The sequence below is a fragment of the Passer montanus genome, unplaced genomic scaffold (assembly GCF_014805655.1).
Source record: "Passer montanus isolate IOZ18808 unplaced genomic scaffold, ASM1480565v1 scaffold3, whole genome shotgun sequence".
NCBI classification, from domain to species: Eukaryota; Metazoa; Chordata; class Aves; order Passeriformes; family Passeridae; genus Passer; species Passer montanus.
In genome coordinates, this window is record NW_024367707.1 from 1,312,753 (window position 1) to 1,333,770 (window position 21,018).

At 40.0% G+C, this 21,018-nt stretch overlaps 1 protein-coding gene across 12 annotated transcripts in view; it reads left to right on the plus strand.

Annotated features, from left to right (window-relative positions):
• Positions 1–21,018, plus strand: part of DMD (dystrophin) — a 1,159,435-nt gene that overhangs the window by 1,099,057 nt on the left and 39,360 nt on the right. For all 12 annotated transcript variants that reach the window (XM_039714180.1, XM_039714179.1, XM_039714182.1 and 9 more), the window contains 5 exons: positions 623–824; positions 4,217–4,302; positions 6,900–7,057; positions 15,241–15,407; positions 17,483–17,594. In XM_039714180.1, the coding sequence (XP_039570114.1) occupies positions 623–824; positions 4,217–4,302; positions 6,900–7,057; positions 15,241–15,407; positions 17,483–17,594 (725 nt within the window). The remainder of the gene's footprint in view (positions 1–622; positions 825–4,216; positions 4,303–6,899; positions 7,058–15,240; positions 15,408–17,482; positions 17,595–21,018) is intronic.

Here is a 21,018-nt window from a genome sequence, read left to right on the forward strand (position 1 = left end):
TTATAATTATAAATACTAATCAGAATTAAAAATGGATTCATTTAATTAATAAATATTGAAACAGGACATTTAGTGTTTCCAGAACCTTCTCTTCACTGTCCTCACTAGAGGAAAAGTAACAGAGACGTTACATAGTTCAGCTCTGATTTTTTTTGCACATTCCTTGTGGAGTTTGGTTTGGTTAAGATTGCTTGACTTCTCTAAGAAATGGGCAGTGCATCTCAGGAAAGCTGATGACCTGTGCTATAGTGAGAGCACATTTGGTGGGTGCAGTAATCAAATATTAGCCTGTCTATCTGTAGGAACATAAAGCATGAAATACATAGTTCTTACTTGCACAGCAATTTGTGTAATATTTCCATAGGACTCAAGAGCATAATAAGTACTTTACAGCTAAAAATGAAACAGATACACACTGGTCTCTGAGGCCACAGCTAAATAACATTGCATCTGTAGGAGTCCTGAAACCAGTCTTGCATGTGACTTTCAAAGGACATTTTTACATCCTCTGGCCAGGCACATAAGCCAAGTACAGTGCTCTATTTACTTTTGGGATGTGAGTAGTGCAACCACTGTTTCTCTTCCGTCTTTATAGTTGTGTATTTTTTTTTTATTTCAACAGTGGATCTCCTGAGTCTGTCTGCTGCCTGTGATGCCTTGGACCAGCACAACCTCAAACAGAACGACCAGCCAATGGATATTCTGCAGATCATTAACTGCCTGACCACCATTTACGATCGACTGGAGCAAGAGCACAATAACCTGGTCAACGTCCCCCTCTGCGTGGACATGTGCCTCAACTGGCTTCTGAATGTCTATGACACGTATGTATGGGGGGCTCAGGACATGGGAAAGCTCCAGAAGCTTTCCCAGTAGCCCAAGGGGAGGGGGAGGGTGTATTAAGCTGTTTGCCCCAATATAGCCTGGGTAGCTTGGAGCTGAAAAAAAGGGTTGTTGAAGTGAAAGTTTAATAAACCTAATGGTTTAATGGCTGCATTTAGCTGAATCAATACAGCCCTTGGTTAGGCTTACAATCCTGGTTTTACTAAGATAGGTAATGAGAGAGCTAGAAAACAACTTTTTAAGCAGATTTTTGTGTTCAGACCAATTCTGTGACTGCGTGTCTATCCACAGCAGGTCATGACTTTACATGGCATTTTAATTTATTTTGCTAAAGAAATTCAAGCAAATTATCAAGAAGCAACAAAATGAACACCGTATAAACTTTTGCCTGTCTGTACCTCTGGATGTTAAACCTTTTCAAATATGTCAATTTTCTATAGCTTTCAATCTGTCATTCTTTTTCAAAGATGGAAAAGGGTCATCTCTTGTCTAATGTGCTTACAACCCGTAGCTGTAAGAAGACTTGAGAAACATTTAATTTGAAATTTTATTTTAAAAAGTGTACCCATCAGTATAAGCACAACAGACTAAATATACCTGAAGAAGATCTATGGGTATTTCTTTTAAGTGGGTTAGTGATACTGCTCATGATGCATAGGCAAATTCCAGCACATGTTTGTAAGCTCATTTTAGAATAAGCCATTATATTTGTATTTGGTGAATTTAATTTTCAAAAAGTCAGTTGTGTGTTTCTAAGGTTTTTGTCAGCCACTTCCAGCCAGACATGCTCGTTTCTGTGGCAGAATAAACATTTACCTGTAGAATTGGAAGGTCATGGGACAATTACTGTATTTCCTGTGACATTTTGAACCATACTGTTGTTACAGGGTCATAACATTGTTCTTCTATCCACCCTTTGTCACAGCAATGAAGCTTCAGTGATCACCTGCAAAAAAAAAGTATAAATCTGTACAGATCTTCCTGAAGGATCACCTCCAAAAGTCAGTTTTCTGTGAAATCCCCTGCAGCAGCTGCAGTATCTTGTGGATTACCCAGATTACATTATAATTCTTTTAGTTTACCAGTACTAGGGAATGGGGCTGTATTCATTCAAGAGGCAGGTTTTATTTGTTTAATCTGCTTTGGCTTTCACAGAACAGTGATCCACTTCTTAGTTACCATGAACCATAAATAACATATAAATGAAGACTCCCAGTTAGTGAAAACAAAACATGTGTTAGGGATACTAATAAGATATTAATTATTAATTAATATTAATGATATTAATAAGAGGCAGAGAGGGAACTAAAGGTCATTCCACAGGCTGCTCCTAAGCTGAACTGTCCAGTTTGGATGTGGCATGTGCAGTAGACATGTCCAGTCTAGCTTTCTTTATCTTTTCACTGTGCTGCAAGTACAACATTAGAAATTATAATTATCTGCCTCCAGGCATCCCTAGGTATGCTGAGGAGCTGCATATTGCAGGGCACAATGGAACACAGAGGTGTTTTATGTGTGAGGAAAGCTTGTAGCTATTTTACCCAAATTCAAGTTTAAATTACACTGGTAAGAGAGGTGACCTTGGGGTTACATGTGTTTAGTTTTCATTGTAAACTTAATAGGCAGAGATCAACCAAAGTGCACAGCGCTACCAGAGACGTTTAATTAAATGTACTGCATCTTTACTTTTCTTATAATTGAAAACTGTCATTTGTAAAGATATTAATCAAATTCACAGTCAATGACTGATCTAATTATGGGTACAGCTCTGCAAATCCAGCACATTTTGGATTTGTTTTAATTGATCAGTCACTCATGCTCATTTGCAGTAGCTTGCTAAATTATTGGTTTGACTTGGGAGGAGAGGAGAGTGAACTGAACAACTCATGATTCGTACAAGTTTCAATTTAATTGCCTTGCAGAGCAATCATTATTCTATATTCTTCTCTTGTATAATTTGCATGAGTCTGGTATTCATCAGGAGGAGTTTCTCAGGGCACAGATGATAATTAATTTGGAAAAGATTTGAGGGAGAGGAGTGAGAGGACCAGAGTGTGGAAAGCATAGGTAAACTACAAATGTTTCTTCTTATTCATAGTGAAAAATGCAAGATTCTTTAATAAAAAGCTGAAAATTCTAAATTTGGCATTGTCCACAGGTTTCTGTCTGTACCTTTTACAGGGTTTGCAGGGGAGATGTGTGGGTAAATGAGCACTGCTGGCTCCTCAGCTCTTTCATAGGATTAAAAAGACCACATGCATCTTTACCTGTGGTGCAGCCTGATGCATGACCATGGCCTGCCTCTACATGATTTATCTTATTCCCAGTGGGGCGTTACTGGTGACGCTTCAAAACTGCTGATAAGTCTCTGCTTCAAAAGTGTTTGGTTTAGGCATTAGCCTCCTGTTTTGTGTATGTCTTCGTTTGCAATAGATGTTACATATTTGAAATGCTATCAGAAACAAAAGTCTGGGGGGAAACCAGCAACTGGAAGTAAATTGAGTTAAAGCAGATGACTGAGAGAAGATGTGAAGGTTTGTCACTGCATCGCCTGCAGCTCAGAGGAGGATGTTGTTCTTGCTGTCACATTGGAAAGCAGAAGTAGTAGCGTGGGCATGTTACAAGGCAGGAGTGAGCGTGAGGAGGAGACTGACAGGCAGCAGGGGCTGGTTGGTGTGTCCCAGCCCCTTGGCACCGCACAGGAGAGGTTTGAGCTCTGCCAGAAAGAGCTGAGAGAGCACACCAAGGTGTTAATGGCATAACTGTACAGCCTGCCTGCCTTGCCGTGATTTCTAGGCAGGCTTTATCTTTCACCTGAACATACTACAAGTGTCTCTGTCACTGCACACTTCTGGCAGAGGCTGCTTTCTCGTGCTTGCCTTCCTGTTGCCTTTTCTGGCAAGTCAGGGCATGGCTGACAGACTGTAAGTGAAGACTTTCTAAAAACGACTGCTGCCTTGGATTTCTGGTGGAAGTAAAGCTATATTGTCTTTGGAAAAAGAGCTAGTTTGCTGTTCTGTCAGGGACCTTATCTCCTCTGAGAATCACTCAGCAGCAGTTCATAGAGGAGCCTGTTCAAGGAAGCATAGTGTAAAGAGCATTTACTCACTTTTTTTATAAAAAAGAGATGAGTGCTTATTTTCGATCAAGACCATTTCATGTAGAATTGCTGCAACAACACACTGCAGTTCAGCTATGCCTGTGAAGCCACAGCAATGTTTTACTTTTCTAGCTTCACTAATAACCATCCAGCTTGAGTGTTGTCTGTGAGATTTAATTTATGAAGTCTACAGGACTGCAGTGAACTTGGTTACAGTAAATAAATTATGACACAAATGGATTTTATTATCAGCCAATGTTTCTTTTCCATTAGGGGTCGAACAGGAAGGATCCGTGTCTTATCTTTCAAAACCGGTGTCGTGTCCCTTTGTAAAGCACACCTGGAAGATAAATACAGATGTAAGTCGATGTAATTATTTTGGGTTTACCTTATGTTGTTGTTCCTGTTTTATTCCTCCTGTTTTTTTATTGAATAAACATTTAAATAGCATACAGAAACATGATTTTAGATATTGAAGATGCAAAGTGTCTTGTTTCCCCTTGTACTTTAAGTTATTTGATCCCTGTAGTTTTAGGTAATTTAGCACTGCAGTTCACAAACGTTTTTGATCGCACCCCTCCCAGCAGAAAAAATTTTGACCATCCACCTCCAGTAGATGTAAATCTGTTCACAAATTATGTACAGGTACTGCTGTACTAATAAATTGTCTATGTTATAAAGCATATCAAAAGAAGAAAGTTAAGAGAGATGTGATAAAGATTAAATAAACACTATTTTGAAACTTTCAATTGAATTTATTATGTGTACAAAAAGTATTTCTTTACTGCACCCTGATAGATTGTCTTGAACACTCCCTGAAGCACAAGAACCCCTTTTGGAGATGACTGCTTCAACCACCTTTACACACAAAAATGCATGTCTACAGGACACTTGCATTACACTATTTTCAAATATGTTAACTTTTTTAAATGATTCCAGCATTGTGGTCGGTCTTAATATGTACATTGTGTTTAAATATAGTTGCTACCTTTAAATAAATGCATTTTAATAAATAAATAAATACTAAAGGTGGGCAAATTTTGCGTATTTTAAGAGAGGAAATACCTGAAAAAAATTACACTTGCAGTCTTAGTTTTACATGACTAATAAGTCAGTTCACTAATGAGACTAGGATCCAGAAAAGAACTACTGATAAATGTAGTTCTCAAAAGTAACTTTCTTGTTGAATTAACTTGTATTTCTCATTCAAGCACTTAAAAATACCACTGAAAATCCAACCTGGATTGGTTGACCCAATACCATAGCAGTTCTTCATCAATTATTATCATTTTACTCTCTACTAATGCAAGCTGAAGAACTCTAAAGAGAAAACAGAGAGTACCAACAGCGGGATCTCTGCATAACATTGTATAATTGGATCAGATTTTAGGGCAATCACAATGAATGTCACAGTTTAAATTTCTAGATGTTTCATGTGGGAGTTAAGAAAAAGTATTCAGAAAATATTTTTTAAGAAAATTAGTACAGATATTTTTCAAAATGATATTTCATCTAAGATTATCAAAGTTCTAAAGGTAAACATTCATATTTTAGATTTTCCTGCAGTGTGTGTGCACAGTAATGCACAACCTATTAAGTGTCCTATAACCTTGCAAAGGACATTTAATGTTTTAATGACAGGGAAATTGAAAGCTGAATAGCTGTGGGAGAGGAAGGAATTGTGTCTGTCATGCTGTGGTGTGGCTTTGCCACATGCTGAAGTCGTAGTGCAGTTGCCATTAGTATTGCTGCAAGTATGCAATGACTTGCACCCCTTAGAATTTTTTGTCTCATTTGTGCAGCAGAGTTGGTTTTGCTAGAACACAATTCTTAAGGCTTGCAGAGGTGATGGAAGCATTCATCCCAGAATTATTCATTATAAAACTAGACTTTGCAAGAGTGAAATTCATGTAATTAAAAAGTAATCCTTTCTCTATCTGTTCCTTTATTCCCTTGGAAGAAAACAGGTGTCTAAGCAGTGCTAGGAAAGTTATCTCGAGCAGTGCTGAAGGACCTTTATAATTGTATCCCTGGTGTTGGGTAAAATATTAAAGTGACTCCAAAAAAAAGAGCATTATTTTATTTTAGCCTTATTTTGCTCTCTCTCTTTTTTTTTTCAACTGTTGAAAAGTAAGGAGAATTTATTCAGGTAATATATTGTCAACAGAGATGTTGCCAGATAAATATTTTATTTAATGATAACCTGTTTCTTTTTTTTATTATTAATTCTATAACCTCCTCAATATATACATAGTATAATTAATTTCCATCAAATTAAATTGAGCTTATGAAGGGATAACAATTCTGCCCCGTAAGGATTCTTTTCTAGAATGATGCAATAAGAGAAAATCAAGTGACATTTCATTTCAGAAGCAAAAAATTAATATTATATTAAAATTTCTGATGGATGGCAAGTTCTGCAATATTATAATTTTTCTTTTCTTTTCAAGAAATTCTCTTGAATTAAGAGATCATAATATATCAAAGTTAGGGGGCTCTTGGTTATCATTTTAACTCATCTGGAAGAGAAATGGATTCTCTGAGTTGTATGTTGATTGCTAAGACTTGAAAAGGTGATCTATGTTGTATGAAATTATTTTACTGTTAAACATTATTTTTTAGACATCAGTATTGTGGCTTGAAGATCCTGCTGTTTAGTTAGCTATGTTATCAAGTCTCTGCTTCTATTACCAGTAATGGCACAGGTGTGTGTTAGAATGGCCTTTCTCCCCAGGCACAAGCCAGTAACACTATTAAAAATTACCACAAGAGTCACATTTCACAGAAAAACCCCAGTGTTTATGGGAACAGATCAGCCAGATGGAAGTCATATTTGTGTTCGTGTCCTCCAAGGCTGTTGACCGCACCTGCGAGCCTTGGAAAGGACGCAGATCTGGGCTGCTTGCCACATCCTGGCGGTGATGCTTGACCTCTGGTGTCCTTCTCCTTCCTCCAGACCTGTTCAAACAAGTGGCAAGTTCCACTGGCTTCTGTGACCAGCGCCGGCTGGGGCTGCTGCTGCACGACTCCATCCAGATCCCCCGGCAGCTGGGGGAGGTGGCCTCCTTCGGCGGCAGCAACATCGAGCCGAGCGTCAGGAGCTGCTTCCAGTTTGTAAGTTCATGTTTTGCTGGCTCTGAATTTTCCGACTGGTATTTTGTCTTGAGCTCACCTGTACTTCTGAGGAGGGTTGAAAATCTGGGATGAGGATTAGTATACTATGGGTTGGCACTACTACTGATGGTAGTGGCCCTTGACAAGGTGTATTTGAATTAGCTCAGACAGCAGATAATTGTCATTGGGGTTTCTGTTGAAACTGAACCCTGCAAACAGTGAAAGTCTTTGTTGCAGCAGCTCCTGGTTTTACAGTTTTCTATTGCCCAGCAGTAGATGACTGTTTATTGCTGCTATGTAGGTGAGCAGCAGTGGTTTATCTGAATTTTGGGCATGTACATACCAGTGACAGCCAGGTGCCCAGGGGAGCGATAGGCGACTGCCTGCAGTGCTGTCTAGGGGCGGGGAGTGCTCATGAGCTCCTTCCACTCCTTGAAGGGATAATACCAGTGTTCTTTTAAAGAGTACTGAAAGAATTCTTGTCCTGTCTGTTGAGGAATACACAGCAAACTGGAGGCTCTTTTTCAAACTTGTAAATTATTTAATCTGGGGAGGAAGAGAGTTAAGGGAATTATTCATCCTTATCATAACTACCAGCAGAATGCATGAGATGAAGACAGCTGCTTAGTGAAAAGGTAGAGGAGGGGAGGTAATGTATGGTCTGTGATTAACTCTAAATGCATCTTCTACATTACAATGGAAGAAAGCTCTTTTCCCATCTCCTCAATGTCCCTGAGGGATTTTTTTGTTTGCTCGGGGAAGGGGGGAGTTGTTTGCTTTTTTGCCTGCTGCTCAAGTTTCATTATGTAGTAGTTTCAGTTCTGTAGTAAGCAAAACACAGCAAGTGTTTTCAATGAATATTAATGCATGGAAGTAGACTGCATACACACAATGACTTCGAAAAGAATCCAATTCTAAAATCACCACAAACTTCAGTTCTGATGGGACATTTACTTTCTGTATTTTTGACATTTCTTTTAACAGATTAATTCTACAGGATTTACATTTTACTGTTTCTGTTATTCATGTCATAACCTTTTATAATTCTAATTGGTATTTGATGCCATTTCAGAATGAGTGTTTTACAGGGCTATGTGTTGGGTGAATAACCCATGCTCATAAACTGTGCTCACAAACTCATAAATGTTGATAGCTGTGTTAGACCCTGCTGGTGCTTTCAAGCCTTGACTTCCATGTTGGGCTTTCAAGTGACACCAACACAAAATGATTAAGCAGAAAATCCATGGTAAAAATTGTGTACATGTGACCTTCCTCAGGAATTAGGACTCACCGGATTCTGTCATTTTCCCAAGGGAATGTCAATAGCACTTTAGAACGCCATTGAAAACTGATAAGGAAAGTGACCTCAGAATCTGGCAAAACCATAGTGTTTTTCAAAGAGGGCTGCCATTCTGTGTGTTTACACAAGGAATAAACAATATAAAATCACAGGGATGAAACACACCAAACCCAAATTTTTTTTAAAGTAGGAATACTTGTGGAGATAATCCTGTGCGGGTCTGGGAGTTGGACTCAGTGATTCTTGTGGGTTCCTTCCAACTCAGCTTATTCTGCAATTCTGTGATTCTGTGATAACTGTTTATTTGAACAAAATGAGTTAGCAACATCATCATTATAAATGAAGACATGCCAGCAGGCTGAAAGTTGTACCACATCCAGCTGCTGGCATTTCTAGGAACAGCCCAAGCACAGCTGGACACAACCCTTTGGCATGCTCAGAAATCAGAGCATCAGAACCTGAAGTTCCCTTCTCTTACCTGCACTGAAAAATAGATTTTTTTCATAGCTGCAATAGGAGGAATGTCATCCTCTCTTTTCCTCCAGATGAAGCTTGATTTTAACTCTCAGAGTGCAGGTTGGTTTCCAGTCTGGGCTGCAGCAGAACAGATGATCTTCTAGGAGGGACAGAAAGGGGGAGGGAGGCTGAGATGAGGAGGGGAGATAGAGGAACAGGAAGGATGGAGTCCTAGGGATAGGAGCAGAAATCCAAACATAGGGAAGGCCCTAATGAAGGTAAGGGAGAAGGAATTAAGGAGTGGAAAATAAGGATGATTTTTAGGGAATGACAGTAAGAACAGCAGTAAGAATAATAGTGATGAAGGAAACAGTGTGGGTAGAATGAGGCATGAAGGAAAGGAGCAGCCAGGAATGGAGATGGGGAAAGACATAAGAACTTCCCATGAGAAAGGGAGAAGGGGAGCACTGAGACATCCTTTCAGTGTAGGGTGGTGGGCACCAGGATTCACAGGCTGGGGGACAAGCACAGAAATGTTGGTGGGAGGAACACAGAGCAGCCCAGGAAACAGGGAAGCTGGAAAAACTGGACAGCCAGGCTGCTTCCAGCAGTCTCCTGTTCCTGGAGTGAGATAATTCATTTTGGAAGAATATCATGGGGGAGTTCATAGTTTACATTACTGCATGGAAACTAATTTAAGTCTTTCTTTGTACTCCCACACTGAGGAATACTTTTCCTTTAGTTTTGGGGTTTTTTTCCTTCCATTTTCTTCCTTTCTGGTGATGATAAGCCAGCAGTATAATTGCAGTCATGTCAGAGTCACAACAATTGTGTGCTTCAGAAATGGTTATCCCAGCTCCCTTAGGTTAGGTGCCCTGGCAACGGCCTTGTCTGTCTGCACAGCAGCAGAAAAAAAAGGGGATGTTTACTGTTCCCAGAGATAACTGGGGAAATCTCTCCTGCTTTTTGAAGGGTTAGTCCTTGGGAATGAGGTTTGGGCAGGGAGGAGCCCAGCCCTGCTGTTGGCAGCAGCTTTGCCTGCTGCACACCTCTGCTCTCCTGCTACTTCTCCCTCCCCCAGCACTGACTTGTGCTTTCTGTAGTTTTCTGCATTTGCAGGAAGGTGCTGGTAAAAGTTCTTGGGAGGAGAAGGATATCATTGGACTCATCTTTCCTATTTGGGGCAGGGGTGTGTAATCTCTGCCTTGATATTTTAAAGAAAAAATGCTTTTAAGTTTAGAGAGCAAAGAGCTTAATCCAGTGACCACTTGAAGACTGTATAGTTCTGCTTAAGCTCAGAATGCATCAAAGGAATCTATAGATCCATGAAAAATTGAGTGAATTCAGTGTTGCTGCAGTGTGAAAGGACTTTCCTTTTAGTACTGTGATGAGTACGTTTTTTAAGTAAACAGGATAGGGAAATGATATGGAGTGAAGGACACACGGTTTTAATCACAGTGGAAAATTATTAATATGCTTTCCTCATATAGTGTAAACAGGACCTAGGAATTCACATTGCTGCCTTGGATGAGTTACTGTGACATTGAGACTTTGAAGAAATGTGATGAGAGAGCAGAGTGCAGCTCAGATGAAAATGTCCCTCACCATTTCTCAGTAAAATGTTGGACAGTTGGTTCTTGGTTATAAAATGCTTTAAGGATGCTTTCTTTCAAGGATATACTTGAATTAGAGTACTTCACGTTAAAAACTAGCACAGATGAAGCTAAGGAGCAGTGAAATATGTGCAGTTAACTCATACATGTATATTAAGCCTTGTTTTGCTTCACTTTGATGAAGCAAAGTATTTTAATATTCTATATTGTATAGTCTTCATTACTAGATTTGTACTTGATCAATGGTAAGACAAGATCAGCCTGCTTTCTAAAACCATGGAAGTGTGTCCAAACCTGGTGTATTTACTCAGGCAAATAAAATCCAAAATAGAGCTGTTAGTCATTTTAGGTGGCATTTGGGTGTTACAAATCTTGGACCAGGACCCTGAAAGTGACTTTGTCCATAAATGCTGTGATTTGAATTGGTTGGACAGCTGTTTCTCAAGGCATTATTTATTGCTTTTATTTTTGAGCAGTTAGGAAATACCAGTAGTATGTACAAATAACTATATATAGTTATATATACAAGTCTATATGAAAATAATTTACAAGTGCAGTGTTACTGTTGAGGGACTCAATCTCTTTTCACAGATTCAGGCAGCCCTTGTTTCTATTCATAGGATATTTCTCTGCTCCTGGCTCTGACAACAGAGAGCTGGCCAAAGGGAAATAGCAAATCCTTCCTCAAGCTGCTGTGCTGTAAATGTCATAAAACAGCAATTCTGGTTTTATTTCAGCAGGATTTTGTGAACCTGTGCCTGACTTTGGAGGCAGTCTTGAAGAGTCCTACAAGTGAACTGCTTTCAAAAGCTATTCTAAAATGGTTTAAGGGATAGGGATCAGGAAGATGCTGTTCAAGTGTGGGTGATGTAAAACTACACTAATTCTCTTCTGCATTCATGTTATTTTATTTTATTATTCTTTGCCACAACACTCAAAACATTGACTGTCAATGCAATCAAGTGTAATGTAGGAGGGTAAGACAAGGGTGATCAGGGTTAGGTCTGACTGGGGAGACAGGGTTGCTGTTGCTGACTGCTCTGCATTTTTAGACTTTAACAAGTCATGAGAATCCCATCCCTCAGTATTGTTTGTTCAAAACAGTATTTCCTAATGTAAAGCTTTCCATCCGGGGTGGATGGAAAAGCACCATTCAATTAACAATGTTAATTTATTTCCAGTCAATTTCCTACATTGCACATAAGCAGAATATAGCTAATCAGAAATGGTATCAGAAATTTCTGCTGTATTATCTGACTCAGTCTAAAAGCTGAGTTCATGTAAAAATTGTTCATGTAAAATCCCAACTGTATTTTGTAGCATATTTCCCATTATGGACAGACAAAGTTAATATAGCATAGGATATTTTTTCAGCTACTAGCTACAGGAAGAGAAAGGGAAGAACAAAAAAACTCGTCTCCCAAGTATTGCATAAAGATGCTAGCACCACCCAACTTCCTATTTCCCCATTGTTTCTGCAAAATAAATACTGAAAAACAGATGTCTGGAACATAATGAATTTGAATGTCCTCCATAACAAATTGTTACTTGTAAGCTGGAAAGGCCTTAATGAATTTTACTTTATGATTCACTCTGTTATTACCATAAAAATTGTGAGTTGCACAGAAATGTGTTCAAGAGAAGAACCATTAATATTCTTTACAGCTTGATCTTGTTGCTTCAGATATGAACTGTATGAATTCAGCCTTTTTCCCATATGTAAAATCTTCAGCTGCTGCCTTACTGGATTTAGAGATTATTTTAAAAATTGTAATAGCAGCTCAGGAGACAGTCGAGAACTGTATGTCCTATACTGTCTGACCCTGACCAGCTTTTCTCCACGTGGCTTTAAATCTTCATGTAATATAATTCAGAACCAGTTCTGATACATTTTAATGCACCTAATCTCTCTGAGCACAGGTTTTGTACAGCCGCCATCCGGAGCTCTGCCTAGGCAGCTATTGGGACTGCTGGCAATTGACAGTGACTGCAAAATTAAAATAGATCTAGGGTGTTACAGAAAGTCTTTCATTGCTGCAGCATTTTCCCTGCAAATTTAAAGCAGCTACAAGTGGAGAGCAGCGCTTTGAGCGGCTCATTCTTATTCTGACTGCAGCTTGCACTGCAGCATTTCCGTACACCTCATGTTTTCCTATTAAGAATGGTATATTAAAGAGATCCTCTTAATTTTTTTGCTTTTGGAGTCTTAGAGGACCTCTGTATAGAAAGTGTAGTCTGCTAGGCAGGGTTATGGTTTGCCAGTGTAGTTGCTGGCTGAAGCTGGATCCCTGAGTGAGTCACAGAAAGCCTCTCCCCTGCCCTTTTGTTGCCCTGCCTTCCAACTGAAAATATAGATGGTCATATTTTAGAAGCATGCCTTTCACTTAGGAGTTCCAAAATTAATTTAATTTGACTGAATTCACTGATGCACTGATGTGGCAGTATTCGCTGTTCTGAACAAAGCCTCTTGCCAGTGTTGACTGGACTTTTTTGTGCTTTTGATCTTCTCTTTTTGTTTCGGGGGGGGGGGCTTCCTAAATTCTGCAGCTATGTGAAAAAACAGAGAACTAGGGTTTAATGCAGAAGACTTCAGAAGTGTTTCAGTGTGTATTCCATTTAATAGAATCCTTTCATGAATATTAAATTGTGAAGGACTTTATTTGAATAATTGTAGATATGTTCTGATTTGATGTTTTTATCCCAAACATCCAAAAAAGGATATTTTTGGCTATACTAGAAGTCCATGTGTATGGATCCCAAGTGTAGTGATAGGAGTTGTTGGATGCCCAAATAAGCACCTTAAGAAGGAAGCTCTGACCAAACAAAGAATCTTTGTTTCTAATTAACTAAAGTATTGCAACAGCATTTTAAGTCAATTTTAATGCAGTTCATTATTCAGGGCATATTACAGGGCTTGTATTCCGCATCTTTTTTGTGGGGTTCTGTCTGGGAGCCTGCATTCTTCTTAGCCTTCAAATATTGATCAGTTAATTTGTTTGTCAAGGTTATAAACAGTGGTAGATTTAAAAGAAAACAAAAAACAAAACTACAGCTAATTGGTTTTCCCCATAGCTCTCTCTCCGGCAGATCGGTAGGGATATTTTTTTCTTGAAATTCATTGCTAGCATTTGTAGTTCAATAAGGTTTTAGCTAGATTATGCTAAACTCAAATTTTATGAGAAACTGGACAAGTAACTGAGAACCAGTGTAAAAATCCTCAGCACTCAATCCCCTATTCATCTTGGTCCATGGACATGATACATTAATGCTTATTATTTATTTAAGTGCTTCAAATAGGTTTGGAACCACAAAGGAAGACAGTCAGCCTTGTGAAGTTTAAAATATAAAAGACTGGCCCACTGAGAGCTGTATTTGAAAGCACAGAGAAAAAGAAAACAGAGGATTTAAATTTATTCAGACCATAAATATGCTGTTGCTGTGGGGAGCATGGAAGGAAATGTCTTGAGGAATTGGAATTAGCATGTAGTGATGGTTTAGAGAAACAGCATGATGTTATCCATCTTGATCACTTGGGCTGTTCCCTGTATGGACACATTCCTCCCTTTTCCCACCCTCCTCACCAGAACCTCCAGAGGTTTTCCCCTGATCTATCACCTCACTTTCAGCACTGAAACCATCTCCCAGCTTCTCAAGTAACAGTTTTGTGCAGGCTTTGTGGCACCCTGCACGATGGAGGGCTGTTTCATGTAAACACTGACTCCATCATTCCACTGTTTTCCTTTAAATCCCTTTTGATGCTCCTTGCCTTTGTTCTGCACTGTTCTTTGCAGTGTCCAGCCTGCTGGTACGCATTGTGACCTCTCCCCATGCAGACATCACTACTGTCCCTTCTTTCTTTGTGGGTTTTGTCTCTTTGTTTTCTTTTTCCATTCTGTGGGTGCTCTGGGTAGGGATGATACATCATTTCTGGGGGGGTGCATGGTGCCTGGCACAATGGGATTTGGCTCTGTGACTGAGCTGCCTTGAAGTTACCATGGAAGAGATACCTGAAATGTCACACTGCTTGGGATGGGATGGGATGGGATGGGATGGGATGGGATGGGATGGGATGGGATGGGATGGCAGCAGAGGAATGGGTTTGCTCATTTATCAGTGAACGTTTGCTTAAGTGTTCATTGGCTCTTCTGCTGTTCGCAAAGAGATGAGTGTGGGATGTAATGGAATCCGAGAATGTTATTTTGTGGGACAGAACTGTATTGTGTTTGCAGTCAGTGATGGGAAATTTAAATAAGAGGTGGTTTGAGGCATTTAAGGAGAAAGAGGTTTACATGTTCAACAACAGGCTTGAGAGAGATTTGAATGATTTCCTTATGTGTGCATTATGAAGGAAGGTCATTGTGATAATGAAAGATCTTAAGGAGAAAGGAATTTTGATCAAAAGACATGCAATTTTTAGGGCTTGGATAACAGTTTTTAAAATAGCTGAGAAGCCATGCTATACAGTCTCAGATAAGAGAGACAGAGAATGTGAGATCAGGCATCAAAGGTGATCCTGTAAGTGGATGATTTTCCCTGTGACAAAGTACATGGTAGTGCTGTCTATTGTAATAGAGAGGCTAAGAGAAGGAGAGATTTGAAATATTAATAGTTTTCAGTTCCCAGCTTGAAGGTGGGATCCTGGGGATTTTTTTTTATTTTATTTTTTTTTATGAGTAGTTGGACTGGGGGAAAAGCTGGAGGTGTATTCCCGGAAGAGATATGGAGTTGACCAGAACAGCTCGAGGTATTAGTTAGCTGGTGAGTAGGCAGATCAGTTGTGCTCAGCCTCTGTCATTTTTCCCCTTGTGTTTCAGGCCAACAACAAACCAGAGATTGAAGCAGCCCTTTTCCTGGACTGGATGAGGCTGGAGCCACAGTCCATGGTGTGGTTGCCTGTCCTGCACAGGGTGGCTGCTGCTGAGACTGCCAAGCACCAAGCCAAGTGCAACATCTGTAAGGAGTGCCCCATTATTGGATTCAGGTACGGAATCTCTCCATTTCAGCCACATCTGCTTCTGCTTGGTGGATCAAGAGCTCTGCCTGATGCCAGGCAAATCAGGAGCTTCATTTTATAGACATTTTGTTCTTGGAAAAAATAATTGTGGTGGGGACACAAGGGAGAGTGGCACCTAGATTGGGTACAGTGCTGTGAGACTTGAACAGGGCAATAGTCATCTCCCAGTTCAAGTATGGCACTTCCTCTGTGTCCCAGTCTTTCCATGCTTCAACAAAAGTGTTGTTGGATTGCACAACTAACACAATTTGCCTGACATTCAGTGTGTCCTATGCAGTTGCATTTTCTGAATTGGATCCTAATGAATTGCTCTCTGTCATAGCATAAAGCAAGGAAGTGCCTTGAAAATTCTCAGGCATGTAGAAAAGCTACATGTGCATTTCTCTGCGAAAGAATGTTGGTGGAACATTAACCTGGAGTGGGGGAAATGTTGCTGGTCTATTTAAACATCTGGATTGACACCGTGGTTACTATGGCAATGAATAAGTCACTGTGGTGTAAAATGGCTGTGTGTTGGTGTGCCTGTTGAGAAGCCACTTAAGGGCTAAGTAAATACTCACTTTCAATTATGCCTAGACTTGTTTTATCACTTTGCTTCGCAATAGCTGCTTTGTATGGTTTCTGCCCTTCTTACACACAGTCTTCTTTTACCACTGGCATTTCTCCTTCTATGTTATCGTGTTGTTTACAAAGAGTTTTCTGTCATTTTGTGTCTAAAACCCAGATAGATAACAGCAGCATGCAGTGCTACACAAAAAAGCCATCATTTTCTTCTAACCTGGGAGCAGATGAATGTAGCTTTTATGCATGTAGTGGGACAGTGCTTTCTGCTACAATTTCACAGGCAGTAGGAAATGGGGGACTTTTAGAAGGTACTTATTGCTTTGGTTTGAATCTGATGCTGTTGCTCTAATAGTCTGAATTCTTTTGCTTTTTATTCCCCATTAATATCTGAACTGGGAAGTGATACATATTACTGAGGAAGAGCTATGGATTGGATGTGAGTAATTCAGCACATCCACAAAGTCTAATTTTCCAATTCCCAGATGCAGTTTATGAACTAGTGTATTACTTACATAGTTTTGCACAAACCAGCCAAAGACAAGTAGGTGGAATTGAAAAGTGCAGCCCTTGGAAATATCAAAGGATGACAAGTGAATGGATAGTCTGTTGTAAGCACCGAGAACTCGGGGAGCAGACACTGGAGCTCTGTGTTTGTGTCTAATTTTACTTGACTGATCTCATCTGTCTCTTAAATTTATATAACAAATCTATTATCATGATAGTAGAATCTGTCTGTCACAGATTTTTTTTCTCTGTCTTTGCAAATCATTGAAACCCTGTGTACACACTTGACAAAAAGATACTGTATTGGAAGGCTTTTAGAAAGCTAATACTGTGCACCCAGTTCATGTAAAACAATGTTCTTTTGAGGTCGTTGTGGCTGAGCTGCTCCGTGTATTTGGAACAAGACAACCCTTATGCCTCCGGCTCTTTCAGCCACTTCAGCACAGCAGATACAACAGTTAGCTGCCTCATAGAGCTGATGAGATTAAATAATGGCCCAAAAGTGCATTTGGAGTTTTGCATGGATGGAATGCTCTGCAGGAAAATTGTTTTTATAGAGGTGCTAGGAAGGACATGAGGGCGTTGCCAGAGTGACTTACTGGGAGGCCATTACTTTCTTGAATTTTCCTCCCAGAGGACATTCTATTTTAGGAATCATGATAAAGAGCAAAAGATCTGAAGTTAGTGTTATAGAAATAAAAAGTGTGGTAGTGTCTTTCATATCTTAAAGGTGAGTGAATGTGTAGAAATCTTCATTGTTGCCCAGTATTAGAAATTTTTTTGAAGATTGAGATCTACTACAAACATCTGAGGCAGCAGTACCTGTCCCTCAGGGCAGAGGAGCATTGCTGGGCATTGTACACCATGTGACCTGTCACAGAAGAGAATTTACTAACACAGCAAACTTGATGGGCTGACATGAAGCAGTCACATACAAAGCTCTGAAGCTGTGATTTTTTTTTATCCTCTTTTAGGTACAGAAGTTTAAAGCACTTTAACTATGACATCTGCCAAAGTTGCTTCTTCTCTGGCCGTGTTGCTAAAGGTCACAAAATGCACTATCCTATGGTGGAATACTGCACACCAGTAAGTAGCTGTTTTATTGACTCTTACTGTCCCTTCTTACTAGAAAGTAGAAACTTATTTTCCTATGTGCAAGGTAATGAAGCATTAGGGCTGCTTTTCTTCCCTCCTCCATAATTAAATCTTATTTTATATACTATACATGGCAGCAATTTTGTTGCTCCAATGGTTTGAAGTAAACTAAAGTTCATTGTTTGCACAATTCTGTGTCATAATGTGTTGTTGTGTGCTGATGACTTGTTCCATGTTCAGTGCCTTTATGGATCCTCCTGGAAGCACATGATTTGTGCAAATATTCATATCTTGGATCCCAAGGTTTTCTCCATATCAGTGTCTGATTTTTTCCACCTCTCCTCATCAAGTTGCCACTTCACTTGCTTTCTCCCACTATGGTTTCTCAACACTGTGGTTGCATTTTTAAATTCTTCGCTATTCTTCACATGGTACCTTTTTATTGTCTGGTCACTTGATGATATAAAATGCAGGGAAGTTCTCATGGTTGCAAGGTAGATTACATTTCTGAAGAGGGGAAGCCAGGCCATTCAGTACAGGGTGCTGCAGTGATGGTGTGGTGAGGGACTTCACCCTCCTTTCACAGCTCCCAAAAGGATTGGTTTTGCATAAATGTTTCTTTCATACCTAACAGCTGGCAAGCGAAATTCTGCATTTCTCTCTCGGTGTGCTCCTTTTTGGCCTCTCAGGACCAGTGCAAAGGGGTATCAATTAAGAGGTGCTCTCAAGTTAAACTTCCACCACACAGATTGAACTTTCAGCTGCCTTTGCTATTGCTTGTGTTGGTCTTGAAGCAGTGCACTCTCATCAGCATTTCCTGGTGAAATAGGATTATTCCTAATCTTTCATCTGCTGATAGTCATAAATAGTGAAAATAAAGCATCAAAATCATACTTGGCTAGGCTCATAAAATTATATGAACAGTCTTTAAATCTTCATCCGAGCAAAAAGACATGGCCAAAATGAAGCAAAGACTCTCATCTTTTCTCAGAGACCTAAAAAAGAGAGAAAAAAATTTATGCCCCTAAAATATTACAGTGAAACAAGCCCAGAATTTTTGTTACTTTTAACTTAGAGATAGTTACTTGCATTATCCATTTTACCCCTCAGTGGCAGTGTTTCCTGGGAATCTCTGCAGTGGCAGCTGGTGCCCATTTGCTGGCTCTTTGTTGGTGTTGGCTGGCTGTGGTTTTCAGCGCTGTCCCCCAGGGACTGAGGTTGCTGGAAGGGCGATTTGCCTGAACTGCTGCACCAGTCAGAGGGAATCGCTGGCGCTGCCTGGGCAGGTCTGAACAGACTTCTCCATTGCAGGCATTCCTAGAGCAGAATCTCGTGATCTGAGTGGTAGGCAGGGTGAGTGAGTGAGAGACTGACTCCCTGCCAGCCTTCTTTTCACCAGAGCCTGAACCCCTCCTTCCTGGATGGACTGCAGCTTTGCTTTGCACTTTGCCACTCTTATTCTAGCTAGGAAAAAACATGGGAGATTTGTGAGTGATACAAACCAGTATCTCCCAGCCATTTTCTTACCCTTTTGATGTGTTTTGAGGAGAGAAATAAAAAGGGATTGCGAGGTGCACCCCCAGTCTACAGCAACTCATTGCAGTGCTGCATCCAGCAGGTTTGTGTTGTCCCTGAAAATACAGATTACTAAGAGGTGAATGTGGTGGTGATCAGAAAACCTGCCACCACGTCCAGCTTGCTGGATCAGAATAAAGAACCATTCACAGCCAGTGGATTTTTCCCTGAACTCCAGCAACCCGTGCTAATGTGCCGTGCCTGGCTGCACAAGCAGCCAGCTGAATTAGAGGAGGATTAGCTGGGGTGGAGGGGGAAGTGAATGTGACACGCAGCAAGCCCCACGCTTTTTTGTGCTGCTGCTATTACAAAAAATTTACTCAAGTACGGGGGGACTGAACATCCACTGAAGCTATGTCTAGTTTGTAATTGTTTTCTAAGTGAATGAAAAAGAGTATTCAGGTGGCAGAGCATTTATCAGTCTTCCTCCACACTAATCTCTCACCTTAAAATGCATTTTGGCAGACAGAAGACATGTGATGCCTTCTTTGATAATATCTTTGCAATAATTCAGTGTGCACACTGAAGTGTTCTGATATTTTTATTCTCCCTCCCTCTTAGTATCAAGAAATTTTTGAGCACTGCAGTCTTTAATTCTGCTTAGGGGAGTTTTGAGAACTCGTGCTAAATACCTGAGGGATGTGATAATGTTCCCTCTCTTGCAAAAGGTTGAGTCAGAATAAGGGCAAGGCAGTTGCTTGGTTTTCATTTAGACAGAAAAATTGCTACAATTATTCCTGAAAGAAACACATCTCAATTTATTGTTCAAAGAGATAGGACTTTTACAGAGTTTTCAAACAAAACATAGAAGACAACTTACCGACTGAGATGTAAATGCAGGATGATTTTTCTGTTAGGGTTTAATGAACAGTGACACACAAACATAAAAAACACCTCTTTGGAAGGAAGTGTGTCAAACTGATAGACCTGTCTACATCCAGGGCTTCCAGTTAGGGCTGAGGTCTGGGGAGGAGGGTTGGCAAGTCACCTTCTTAAATCAAACTGGGAAAAGTCAGGTGGTGGTAAAGCTATTCCTATGTGAATAAAAAGAACTATTTCTTATTAAATAGTTTGGTTTCAGAATAGTTTTGAGACATTCTCAACCCATCTGCCTATATGTTGCTTTGACTTAAGAGAGCTGGGATCCTGAAACTCCACTGTTTCTTTCTCATAAACCAGTTCTGCTGGGAATTTTGGTCAGGACGATTTTACTCTGAAAATCATGTAATAAAACAACTGTGGAGTAAATCAGAAGGTTTGGCTGAAAATAGCCTCAGTTTATCATCTTGTCCATGTAATAATCACATTTTCTTTGCCTTTCTTGTGCTCCTTGAACAATTTTTAAATGGCAGTTGGATTGTATGAGAGGTGCCTGATGCTTTTAGCTGTCACTAGAAGATATGTTTTCTTCTTGGGATTCTTATGGTACCAACTAGATTGGGATGTTTCTTTGCAAACACAGCATTTTGCTCTTTGGTTGTCATGGAAAAGGTTCAGAGGAGAGAAGGGGAAGAACAGTCCCAGGAAGGCTGAAGCAAAGCATGTTTCATTTCTAATACCTCAAAACACTTAATCCAAATTACAGTCAAATGCAATAGAAAGTGTTCTCAGCATCAAAAATAGACAGGGCATTAATAAATGGTTATAAATGGCACAGGTGAACAACAGGACAGAAAGCTGTGCTTAGTCTGTTTATACCAAGATTAAATATTAAAAGTTTTTCTGTGTTTCCAGCAGATGTGCTCTGTGTGCTCTCTTGATGACAAGCTGGTTAAGAGCCCTCCTGGCAGGCAGTGCAGATGGAATTCAGCAGAGGGAATTCCTTCCTCCGGGGGCATGG